The following is a 13,171-nucleotide window of genomic DNA, read 5'->3' as shown; positions in this document are numbered from 1 at the left end:
AGGTAATCAGTCCCTCAACCTGGAGTCGATGTGTTCAGTCCATCAATCTTGTAGAATGTACATTCTACAAGATTGATGGACTGAACACATCGACTCCAGGTTGAGGGACTGATTACCTCATTCTCCTCCTCTCCTTACGCCTTCCTCTTTGTATTGGACTGATGAAGCCACTGTGTGGCGAAACGTTTCCTGAATAAAGATTTCCATATGCTGCATAAGTGTCTCAATCTTCAACTTGTCCGTTTTTCAAACCATTCATCACACACTTAAGTATTCAATCGAAAAAGCTTGTTACACAGGTGAAATGTTTCGACAATAAATACAGATACCTAAGTATTGCTCATGTGTCTTACTCATCAATTTGATCATACATACCACCGTGCTCCCGTGTTCAAACAGTGATCCTCATGACTTCTTATATCCAGACAATGGCGCTCCTGTGTTCACATGTGGTAGGAAGTAGAAGAGTCTTTTCCTCAAGAAGCTGGAATGCACCTGCCTAAATAATTACCCAGCGCGGACTACTACCGCTGGTAGCAGTAGTAATGTTAGCAGTTAGCAGTGCAGTAGTAATAGTAGTGTGGAAAATGGTATACAATACCAACAAGTTGAAGATTAAGACACATGTGCAACAATTGGGTATCTTGATCGATGAAACGTTTCGCCTACACAGTAGGCTTCTTCAGTCAAATATAGAGGCAGCAGTAGCAATAAAATAAATATGATGGAATCATTTCATCAGCCTTGGAGAAAAAATATTTATTTCATTACTACTGCTGCCTCTGTATTTGACTGAAGAAGCCTACTGTGTAGGCGAAACGTTTCATCGATCAAGATACCCAATTGTTGCACATGTGTCTTAATCTCCAACTTGTCGGTATTTCATACTATTTTCAGCAATACCGTCAGACACTGCAGCACAACATTATCTTGGTACAGAGGACATCTTCCATTCTTCCTTGCCATATATAGTAGTTATGGTTGAGGAAGGTTGGAGTCCAGATGGATCTGCCTTCTTACTTCTACTGGTGAATCCCGTCCCCTACAACGTCTTCGAGATATTTCACCTCACCTTCGACAGTATTTAAGCCTCAGTTCTCATGCTTCAGCTTCATATCCTTCCAGACCACGGAGCTGAATTTTTCTCCAGGCTCAGGAACTGACCCCCTCAAATACTTTTTCTCCAAGGTTGATAGACTGATTACATAATCTTTATTTCATTACTACTGCTCCCTCTGTGTTTGACTGAAGAAGCCTACTGAGTAGGCGAAACATTTCATCAATGAAGATACCCATTTGTTTCACATGTGTCTTAATCTTCAGCTGTAGTAGTAGTAGTAGTAGTAGTAGTAGTAGTAGTAGTAGTAGTAGTAGTAGTAGTAGTAGTAGTAGTAGTAGTAGTAGTAGTAGTAGTAGTAGCAGTAGTTGTTGTTCGGGGCGGGGTTGAAGATGTCTGAGGGTATATAAGGTCATGTATAGTACACAGTCATGCATAGTGACAAACAGCGTCTTCTCCGCTCATCCCATTGGGATCTTACCTGCACTTGTTCGTTCGACAAACAGCGGGCAGAAAATAGTAGGGATTAGGACTAGAGGAGACGGCGAAATGACTCAAGCAGTGCACTCTGATGGTTGACCTTGGTGGAGTGTATGGTTTCGAAAGTATTTTATCGGTAATTCTTGAATGCCTCCCGACATAATTTTTCTGTTCCATGTATGGGGGCGAATCTAGGGTAAGTGGTTACCTTACTGTGGTTTATTTACATGTCGTTAATTTATATTTTATATATTGTGTATGTGATCCAATAGCTTTTATGTTGGAGGCTGCATCATTAGTAAGGTAGACGTGCGACACATATTCGTAAATAGTAACTTACCTAAATAGGATTTTATGAAATAATCATCATGTTCATGGTTTTATCCACCCTTGTTGGGCCAGTAGACCTACTTCAGTACTATATATATATATGTCTATGTTAGAGTTAAAATTTCAGAATTGGTAGGCGCAGTGATTTTTCACACGAAGGGTGAAAGTTGTGGCGTACATGTTCTGAAAGCTTACTAGAATGTTCTCTCATGGGGCACATGCTGTCGTATGCTTAAGCTTAGCTCATGGTACACCACAGAATTAGGAATAGGAATTTTTTCCTTCTGTGTTGTATTACATTTTAAGTATTTCTGATATAACATCACCTTGTTGTTCCTTTCCAGGACTTGACACGCCATCTAGCCAGCCAATGGCGCAACAGATTTGTTCTGACGTCATTGTGGTAGTGGTCATCTAGCCAACCAGTGGCATAACAGAATTGCTCTGACGTCATTCGATAAGTGACCAATCAGAGGCAGTCTGTGGCCCAGCCTCCCAGCATCTCCCACTCACGACTCTGTATATAATCAGACACGCCGGGGCCCAACACCAGTCAGCCCTGAAACTCAGACTCGAGTGGATGGTCTTCTTACAAGCTTGTGCTTCAGAATTACTGAAAACGTACAACAGATTAATAGAAGAAAAACACGTAATTGTTTTAACCAACAGGACATACTTTTGGCACATCAAATCTGATCATACAAGTATACTGAAGTGAGCATTGGAATTTTCCACGCGCACTACTGCACAGGTGACATAACTGCGCATAGCGTAAATAGCACAAGAGTTGGTTCTTGTGTGTATCAGCTCCCAGACAGAACCCCAGGAATGTGCTTCACAAATATGGGAGGTCCTGAAGTTGAGATTACTGGGGTGGCGACCCTGTGCTTTGAAGAAGCGGGGACCTGGTTTCAAGGGTCCATTACTGCTGAAGACGACACACAATATGTCATCCATGGTACCAAGTCGAAACGCCTGAGTCAACCTCAACTTAGCCCAGGTGAGTCACACAGCAGCGACAGCTGGGTACCTTTAATGTTGTATAGACTAACATACGACTTGCTTGTTAGCAAGGTTAGCCAGCCTTCGTGGAAGGCCTAAACTATGTACTGTATATATAAAATTTAATTTCATACATGTAATATGGAAATTTTGGTTAGTTTTCGTAGTTAATTTGCTGAGCAGCATAAATATTTATTGTTCAGAGCTTTACGCTGCCATTAACATTTACTACTAAATGACTTGTCCATATATCTACGCCCCTAGATTAAACCTGGGTGTACTAAGGTGGTAAGTTAGCCCTCAGTTCAACCGAACTTTGGCAGTTTCAACGATAGGTTGGATATATTGAATGGTTGGGCGTAATCATATGTTGGTAATGGGTCGAAGCATTAATCTTTAAATTTTTCTTTATTAGATGGTTGTGAGTGTGATCTGGACAACGGATCTGGAGTTCCCGTTACCTTTGACATACGTGTTATGGATTGCGAAGTTGGGGAAGAATACGTGCTCAAGCGAGTTCATGGCAGGAATGGTGAACTGTGCACCTTCGCATGTGCTGCCGTCAGCTTCACCACAGAGAAGGTATATCGGGGCCAAAAGGCCGACATGATTACCCAGCGGTGTCTTGGCCACAAGATGAATGGACGCCGCAACCTGGTATACCGGGGACCCATCAAGCTGCGCTGTGTGCCTATCCGTCGCAACACACAATGGGTGTTGTGAGCTGTGCCTGCATAGGGCTATCAGGCCCACGCAGGGGACCAAACTCCAGGTTGCTGTCACTTCTCTGCACCAGTGGCTCCTTGCTGCATCGAGGGCAGGTGGTGACCGACTGAAGACTCGGTCGTGACACGCCGTAGACCATATTTCCTTGGCGGAAGTTGCTCAACTATGTGACTCCTGCAGCCATGGTCTGCGTCTGCAGCGTAGCTAGTCCGAATTGGGACAGTCGGATGACACTTGGCTGGTGTCATCTGTAAAGGGCAAAGTCAGACCACAACAGAGGCAGGTCCTGAACTACTGCATGTATCCTGTAGGAAAAGGTCCTGTATTCAGGGAAATATTCTCAAATCCAAACGAGGTAGAAGCATTGTGGAGAAAGTGTCAGACCATGTCACATGTTCACACATGCCACCACTTCCAAATATGTTTTTATTTCATCATACGTCATCATAATCTTGACTCATAAACATCATACAGAGTTCATCATACAACCCATAATCGTGTTGCTGTTACTGTGACTGCTCTGTATACATGTACCTTTACACCATTAAGCATAGTTTAACCATGTATCCTTATACTGATTTGCGAAATAGCACATCATTGTCAGCAACTCTGAGTGCATTATTATTATTATTATAATCAAGGGGGAAGCGCTAAAACCGGAGGATTATACAGCGCCTGGGGGGGGGGATGTGGAAGGCATTCAGGCTTAATTCGGGGAACTGGAGCACAGATCCAATTCCCTAAATCAAGAGCCCCTCAACTCTGAGTGCAGATTTGAACCCATGGTATGCCAACTAGCCTTAAAGTTTTAGGCTTGGTTTACGATGGGTTCAAATAATGCCTGTTCCTTGAGCCTTGTATTTTCAACCTTATTATTATATTGGTGGGGAGATACAGACAGCTTGTTGAAATATGTCTTAGCTGAAAAATCTGGTTCATATTTATTATATTAATGATTATGAAGTGTCAGTAAAGGTCAACACAACAAAAAATTGTTTTAAATCCTTTAACATAAATTGATGATTGTAAATTTAATTGTAATAATATGTAAATTATAATTACCTACGTGCTGCACTTATTCATTTGTATAGGTATGTATTCATCCATACATGCTTTCAGTACCCCATGACTTGGTATTGAACTCAGCTCATTTAATGAGTGTTCACGGTTCGATCCCTGGGGGGTGGGATGCTAGTGTTACCTTAGCATTGCTGGTGAAAGGCTCTGGGTCCAAGATATTGAAGCTACCCTTCACCTTATTATATTCAAAGGGGGAGGGGGAGCATGTACCCGTAGAGGTCATACATTATTATAATTATGGGGGAGTGCTAAACCTGTAGGATTATACAGTGCATGTGGGAGAGGAATGGAAGGTATTCAGGTTACTGGAGCACAGATCCAATTCCCAAGATCAAGAGCCCTTTACCAGGGGAGATCATACAGTGCTTTGATTCAAGGAACTGGAGCACTGGTCAAACTCCCTAGGCCCCTTGGATAAAACCTTATCTCCCATTCTCATGAGATGTATGATCTGTACAGGTTATTATACAGTAAAGAGTATTTTAATTTACCTGTATTAAATATCCATTCTTGCAATAAGTGAAAAAAATTGAAACCTGTTTGACTCTTTATGAAGTGCAGGATAGATTATACTAACAGCATGGTAAACCAATATGGGTTATTGGATGCTTTATTCATTTCAAGCTCCAAGATGCACTACGTTTTGTCCAATGAACTAATAAAGAAAAATCATTAAGCGTATTTATTAATTAGGGGATGCCAAATGAATTGCTTCTACTATTACTGTTGTAACTATTTTACACAATATGGGAAGGAGCCTTGTCTGACAGTCTTCTGTTGCTGGATAAACTGTGTAATTAAGATAAAATGGTCTGCTAATAATATTAATACAATCAGAATTAAGCACTTAACCTACAAGGGCCCATGCCCATAAACTGGTAAACTTACTGAGGACTGAAAAAGGGTAAAAACAATAAAAAGTGAAACATTCTAGTGCTGCTACTATTGAACATGCCAGCACAACTTACTAAAACAAAGTAGAACAAGTAGGAATTGAAAAGTAGAGGATTACATCAAATTTGGTTTTACAGAGACCATGAACCAGTTAGATTGTTGAACATGCACAAGCATTATTTTTTTTTTTTAACACATCGGCCATTTCCCACTGAAGCACGGTGACTCCCCCAAAAAAGAAAAACTTTCATTAACATTTAACACTTCCATCATTCATACATAATCATTGTCCTTTCAGAGGTGCTCAAATTCAACAGTTTAGATGTCACTCCAAACAGCTAAAGTGCAAGCATTGTATTTCCCATTTCCAGGACTCGATTCCGGCTAACCAGTTTCCCTGAATCCCTTCACAAAATATTAACATGCTCACACTCCAACAGCTCATCAGGTCCCAAAATCTATTTATATCTATTCACTCCTATCTAACATGCTCACGTACACTTGCTGGAAGTCCAAGCCCCTCACACACAAAACCCCCTTTCCCCCCTCCCTCCAACCTTTCCTACTCTGCCTTCCTTCCACTACAGATTATTATTATTATTATTATAATTAAAACTAAGTGCTAAACCACCAAGTGCTGAGTAAAAGTAGCTTGAATCCCATGAAATAACATCCTGACATGAAAGAAAAAAATTAGGAAAAAAAAAAAAAATCCCACCTCCATAAGTGATAAAACCATGTGCAGCTCTGGTAAAATATCTGATAGATGAATTTTCTTTTGCAGAAAAAATTGTGCATTAAGTAGGCCTTAGACAAGGATGTGTGATGTCACCGTGGTTGTTTAATATATTTATAGATGGGGTTGTAAGAAGTAAATGCGAGGGTCTTGGCAAGAGGTGTGGAGTTAAAAGATAAAGAATCACACATAAAGTGGGAGTTGTCACAGTTGCTCTTTGCTGATGACACTGTGCTCTTGGGAGATTCTGAAGAGAAGCTGCAGAGATTGGTGGATGAATTTGGTAGGGTGTGCAAAAGAAGAAAATTAAGTGAATACAGGAAAGAGTAAGGAAATGAGGATAACAAAAAGATTAGGTGATGAATGATTGAATATCAGATTGGAGGGAGAGAGTATGGAGGTGAATGTATTCAGGTATTTGGGAGTGGACGTGTCAGCGGATGGGTCTATGAAAGATGAGGTGAATCATAGAATTGATGAGGGGAAAAGGGTGAGTGGTGCACTTAGGAGTCTGTGGAGACAAAGAACTTTGTCCTTGGAGGCAAAGAGGGGAATGTATGAGAGTATAGTTTTACCAACGCTCTTATATGGGTGTGAAGCATGGGTGATGAATGTTGCAGCGAGGAGAAGGCTGGAGGCAGTGGAGATGTCATGTCTGAGGGCAATGTGTGGTGTGAATATAATGCAGAGAATTCGTAGTTTGGAAGTTAGGAGGAGGTGCAGGATTGCCAAAACTGTTGTCCAGAGGGCTGAGGAAGGGTTGTTGAGGTGGTTCAGACATGTAGAGAGAATGGAGGGAAACAGAGTGACTTCAAGAGTGTATCAGTCTGTAGTGGAAGGAAGGCGGGGTAGGGGTCGGCCTAGGAAAGGTTGGAGGGAGGGGGTAAAGGAGGTTTTGTGTGCGAGGGGCTTGGACTTCCAGCAGGCATGCGTGAGCGTGTTTGATAGAGTGAATGGAGACAAATGGTTTTTAATACTTGACGTGCTGTTGGAGTGTGAGAAAAGTAACATTTATGAAAGGGTTCAGGAAAACCGGCAGGCCAGACTTGAGTCCTGGAGATGGGAAGTACAGTGCCTGCACTCTGAAGGAGGGGTGTTAATGTTGCAGTTTAAAAACTGTAGTGTAAAGCACCCTTCTGGCAAGACAGTGATGGAGTGAATGATGGTGAAAGTTTTTCTTTTTCGGGCCACCCTGCCTTGGTGGGAATCGGCCAGTGTGATAAAAAAAAAAAAAAAAAAAGTTTCAAGATACATCAAAGATATTGATTTTTTGTGAAGCAGAGCTAATGAGTAAAACTTGTTTGTGGGCTACATACATGAATCTTCTATTGAAGATATGCTTATTTGTCAGTCTCTTTTACCAAACCCATGGGTATATTTTAACTATTTTGCAGTTAATGAAAGCTGCTAATTTCATCTGTTCAAGATACTTCAAGTCACCTTAGAGAAAGGTTTTACATCAGAGATAAAGGTCAAACAGCACAAGGAAAATAGGAGTTACTTGGCTTTGGTCCAAAGAAAAATCAAGTACATTCCTTGAATCAAGAACCTCCTGCCAGTATCAAGGCAACTCTTAAGGGGTACAGATACAGTAAAATAATTATAATCATCATCACACTTATGGGATGAGTGGTAAACCTGCAGCGGTCTTGCAGCACCAGGAAGGAATGGAAGACAAGTAGTGTTCAGTTTAAGGAAGGCTTGATAAAAAAAATTAACAATTAAATTAACATTTAACATCAAAATGTTAATGTATCTTGGCAAGTGAGATGAACCCAACTGTGCACTGTGTAAAAAGTACTGTTAAATTAACATGTAATACTAAGGGTAAGGATTAAGTATTGTACAAAGAACAAGCTGGTATAGCTGTGAATGAGTACACAAATACATCAAAATTTCTGGGAAAATTAACCAGTCCATCCTTTACCAGAGATCATAATGTTTTTTTAACATAGTCAACTAGGACACTTTAATGAAATAACTTCAAAATTAACTAATTTGTATTTCAATGTTTTTCAAGTTTTACATAAAATATCATTACTAAAATACATTATATACTTAACACTAGTAAGATCTGACAGTAATAAATTTCAAGCTGTCAGTCTACTAGTAACATTCTTGTTAGCCACACAGTTAAAAACTACCCAAAATACCACTGGTCAAAAAACAACTAGATAAGCTTCTTCAGAGGATGCCAAATTATTATTATATTCATAGGCAGTCCTAAACCCACAGGGATGTTAGGGTAATAACTGTGTAAGCTTGCGGGACAGAAGCACCAAGGAGACTTGACTCGGTAGAAAAAACTCTAAATTAATCACAATTATATATCAGTATCATCCACTTTATTTATGCAAACATATTATTTATAGGTTTGATTTTAAGTCAAGTTGCTTGCAGGTTGCTTGTAGTCAGTTTTAAGGGTTACTGTCTTTGCAGCCCAGTGCCAGACCAGGCTTTCAGGTTGCTGACCTGAGTAACAAGGCTGTTGGTGCCAGCCACATCCAATTCCTAGGAACAAGAGCCTTTCACCAGGATCCATGGTTTTTACTGTATGCTGTTTGAAACTGTAATGATTCTCAATAATTTTCAGTGCAGGCACTGTACTTAACAGCTTTTAAAACTTCAGTCCAGGTATCCAGTTTCCCTGAATTTCTTCGTAGATATTATCTTTCTAACACTTCAACAGCATATCAAACTAAACTTCCTTTGTTAATTTTTTTTATTAAAAACTACATGCTATTTGCTCTCAATTCTAATTTCATAAACAACTACACCTACCACTGATATTAATTTTCAAGGTTACTTTTACGAAGTAGATCAGGAGATGGGATGCATTAGTACCTGCACTCTGAAGGATGGGTGGGGATGCTGTGTGGTTTCAAGTCACTGGAACAGTAATATCCAAACATTTTTGGAAACAGCTAGAGAATGAGTGGCAGTGACTATTTCTTTGGGTCACTACTTTAGTGGAAAATGGCTAGTGTAATGTTTTTTTATACGTACTGGACTTCAAATTTTGTGTTACAATGTGTATTAAAAATTATGGATTAACTGATAATTAGACGTTCAAGTGAATAAAGGGCCGAGCTGTGTGTTCGTTTGGAGAAACTCTTGGCTTCCAAAATCCGATTAATCAAAGGCTCTATGTCCTCCAATCCTTCCAGGAACTTGCGCTGTAGAAAGAAAAAGTTACTAGAACGGAGGTAAAGAACATTAATTTATGTCTTAATTATAAATAACTTTACAAATCACACAAAGAAATATTTGCTGTAACTAAACATACTTCTGTATGTTTAATTACAGTGCTTACGAAAGATGTTAAACATTATATATATATATATATGTCATGTTAGAAATCGTTAAAGGCATCACATTTAACCCCTAAACGGTCCAAACATATACAGTGGTCCCCCGCTTTTCGTAGTTCCCGGCAATCGTAAAATTCGCCAATCATAGAGGTATTTTCGTATAAACATGGACTCTCTTTTCATAGGTTGACTCGCGAGTCGTAGTTTGTCCGGGACGCATACCCACGGCGTGAGCCAGGGCGGCAGCCAGTCTGGCATTGTTTACCAGTGAGTGAAGGTCCCCTCACGTGCTCCAGCAAAATATTTCATAATATTCCATTTATTTTAGTGCTTGCAAGTACTAAATAAGCTACCATGGCTCCAAAGAAAGCTCCTAGTGCCAAGCCTGTGGTAAAGAAGGTGAGAAATACGATTGAATTTAAGAAAACCATCATTGAACAATATGAAAGTGGTACAAGTGTGGCCGAACTGTCCAGGATGTATAAGAAACCCTACACAACCTTATGTTCCATAGTGGCCAAGAAAAATGAAATAAAGGATGCTGTTGTTGCAAAGGGAGTAACTATGCTGACAAAAATGAGATCACCAGTACTGGAAGAGGTTGAGAAGTTATTATTGGTGTGGATAAATAAGAAACAATTAGCAGGAGATACTCTTATGACTTCGTTTATTTGTGAAAAGGCTAGGCAGTTGCATGAAGATTTGGTCAAGAAATTGCCTGCAACTAGTGGTGAAGTGAGTGAATTTAAGGCCAGCAAAGGCTGGTTTGAGAGATTTAAGAACCGTACTGGCATACACAGTGTGGTAAGGCATGGTGAGGCTGCCAGTTCGGACCACAAGGCGGCTGAAAAATATGTGCATGAATTCCTGGAGTGCATAGAGGCTGAAGGACTGAAACCTGAACAAGTGTTCAATTGTGACGAAACAGGCCTCTTTTGGAAGAAAATGCCAAAGAGGACCTTCATTACACAAGAGGAAAAGGCAATGCCAGGACACAAGCCTATGAAAGACAGGCTGATGCTAATGTTCTGTGCTAATGCTAGTGGGGATTTCAAAGTGAAGCCATTACTAGTGTACCATTCTGAAAATCCCAGTGTGTTAAGGAAGAACAACGTTATAAAGAGTAAATTGTGTGTGTTTTGGAAATCTAATAGTAAGGCATGGGTCACGAGGGAAATTTTCGTCGAGTGGTTCAATGAAGTGTTTGGCCCTAGTGTGAAGGAGTATCTCCTGGAAAAGAAATTGGATCTCAAGTGCCTGCTAGTAATGGACAATGCACCTGCTCATCCTCCAAACTTGGATGACCTAATTTTCGAGGAGTTTGGGTTCATCACAGTAAAGTTCTTGCCCCCGAATACCACTCCTCTCCTCCAACCCATGGACCAGCAGGTTATTGCAAACTTTAAAAAACTCTACACAAAAGCAATGTTTCACAGGTGCTTGACTGTGACCACAGACACTCACTTGACCCTAAGGGAATTTTGGAGAGAACAATTCAGCATCCTCCACTGCATAACCCTTATAGGTATGGCTTGGGAGGGAGTGACTACCAGGACTTTGAACTCTGCCTGGAGAAAATTGTGGCCAGATTGTGTCGACAAGAGGGATTTTGAAGAATTTGGGACTGACCCTAATGAGCCTATGTCTGTTGTAAAATCAATTGTGGCACTGGGGAGTTCCATGGGGTTGGATGTGAGTTTGGAGGATGTGGAAGAATTGGTGGAAGACCACAATGAAGAGCTCACCACTGAGGAGCTGCAAGAGCTTCAGCAGGAAGAGCAACACATCGCAGCTCAGAATCTTGCTGCAGAGGAGGAGGAAGAGAGTTGGAAGAAGGTGCCTTCTTCAGAAATTAAAGAGATTTTTACTATGTGGGGTAAGATGGAAAGCTTTATGGAGAAACATCACCCTAACAATAGGTAGTAGGTTGGTAGACAGCAACCGCCCAGGGAGGTACTACCGTCCTGCCAAGTGAGTGTAAAACGAAAGCCTGTAATTGTTTTACATGATGGTAGGATTGCTGGTGTCCTTTTCTCTGTCTCATGAACATGCAAGATTTCAGGTACGTCTTGCTACTTCTACTTACACTTAGGTCACACTACACATACATGTACAAGCACATATATACACACCCCTCTGGGTTTTCTTCTATTTTCTTTCTAGTTCTTATTCTTGTTTATTTCCTCTTATCTCCATGGGGAAGTGGAACAGAATTCTTCCTCCGTAAGCCATGCGTGTTGTAAGAGGCAACTAAAATGCCGGGAGCAAGGGGCTAGTAACCTCTTCTCCTGTATATATTACTAAATGTAAAAGGAGAAACTTTCGTTTTTCCTTTTGGGCCACCCCGCCTCGGTGGGATACGGCCGGTGTGTTGAAAGAAAGAAAGAAGATCACCCTAACAAGGTTGTTGCAAGCCAGGTTGGCAACATGTACAGTGACAAAGTCTTGGGCCATTTTAGGGAAGTGTTAAAGAGATGCCAGAAACAGAGCTCTCTCCACAGTTATTTTGTGAGACAGGACTCCAGTGACTCTCAAGGTGGTCCTAGTGGCATTAAGAAACAGAGAAGAGAAGCAACCCCAGAAAAGCAAATGGTACCTGAGGTGTTGATGGAAGGGGATTCCCCTTCCAAACTATAAACAATCCACTCTCTCTCCTCATCCAGTCCCCCATACACTAAGAAGAATCTCCAATAAAGGTAAGTGTTATGCTGTTAATGTTTCATTCATCATTTCCCATTGTATTGTTTATGTACTACATGCATATTTCATGTTAAAAATTTTTTTGTTTTAATACTTCTGGGTGTCAGGAACGGATTAATTGTATTTACATTATTTCTTATGGGGAAAATTGATTCGTAAATCGTAAATTTCGTTTATAGTAATGGCTCCAGGAACGGATTAATTACGAACAACGAGGGACCACTGTATATACGTTCTCTCCCCCAGTGCCCTGAACATTTTGAAAAATAAAAAATAGTTTTTTTTTTTATTGAAATACAGAGAAAATTTTTCTAAGTGTATGAGGATTAAAATGAAAAAAAAAAAAATAGGGTCAGTACTTACTGAGATATGAAGCGGCAATGTTGGCACTTAACCCTTTGACTGTCGCAACCCCCAATCCTGAGGTGTCTCCTGGTGTCGCAAAATTTAAAAAAAAAAAAAATTATTTTTTCTTATGAAATGATAGAGAATCTTTTCCCGATTGTAATGACACCCAAAAAACGAAATTTGATGGAAAACTGACGGAATTATGCTCTTGCAAAGCTAGCGACCTCGGCGCTGTTTACAAATCGGCGATTTCGCCCACTTTGAGCCCTATTTTCGGCTAATTCCGTTGTTCCAGTCACCCAAACTCATAGCTATTTCTTTAGAACTCCATTCTTTCTATTGATTGAGTACAAGAAACTGCCCATTTACCGATTTCAACTACCTAATAATGTGGTTAGAAATTTGCAATTTGGCCAATTTCACGAAAACTAAAAAAATGACAATTTCAAAATAAGGTCCAGAATGAACAATGCAGACATTCCTGGCTCTAAAATAACATTTTCTTTG

The 13,171-nt window shown here is 40.4% G+C and overlaps 2 protein-coding genes across 3 annotated transcripts in view; one reads left to right on the top strand and one right to left on the bottom strand.

Annotated features, from left to right (window-relative positions):
- Window positions 1-2,213: 2,213 nt before the first annotated feature.
- On the top strand, window positions 2,214-4,587 carry LOC138852679 (uncharacterized). Its single transcript, XM_070084865.1, has 2 exons — window positions 2,214-2,867; window positions 3,285-4,587. The coding sequence occupies exons 1-2, from the start codon at window positions 2,696-2,698 to the stop codon at window positions 3,590-3,592; spliced, it is 480 nt and encodes a 159-aa protein (XP_069940966.1). The 5' UTR covers window positions 2,214-2,695; the 3' UTR covers window positions 3,593-4,587.
- A 4,495-nt stretch (window positions 4,588-9,082) lies between these two features.
- Window positions 9,083-13,171, bottom strand: part of LOC128698738 (nucleolar protein 11) — a 72,020-nt gene continuing 67,931 nt past the window's right edge. The window contains exon 11 of one of the 2 annotated variants that reach the window (XM_053791069.2): window positions 9,083-9,481. In XM_053791069.2, coding sequence (XP_053647044.2) covers window positions 9,356-9,481 — 126 coding nt within the window. In that variant the 3' untranslated portion in view covers window positions 9,083-9,355. The remainder of the gene's footprint in view (window positions 9,482-13,171) is intronic. The other variant, XM_070084866.1, reaches the window with a different exon arrangement.

Source organism: Cherax quadricarinatus, chromosome 14, assembly GCF_038502225.1.
Source record: "Cherax quadricarinatus isolate ZL_2023a chromosome 14, ASM3850222v1, whole genome shotgun sequence".
NCBI lineage: Eukaryota > Metazoa > Arthropoda > Malacostraca > Decapoda > Parastacidae > Cherax > Cherax quadricarinatus.
The sequence above is the reverse complement of the archived record's forward strand: the minus strand, read 5'-3'. Positions and strand labels throughout refer to the sequence as shown.

Excerpts from the sequence above, each read along its gene's own strand:
- LOC138852679 (XM_070084865.1), top strand. The coding sequence starts at position 2,696 with ATGTGCTTCACAAATATGGGAGGTCCTGAAGTTGAGATTACTGGGGTG. Across the intron at positions 2,868-3,284 it reads TCAACCTCAACTTAGCCCAG|ATGGTTGTGAGTGTGATCTG; the intron begins GTGAGTCACACA and ends TTTCTTTATTAG.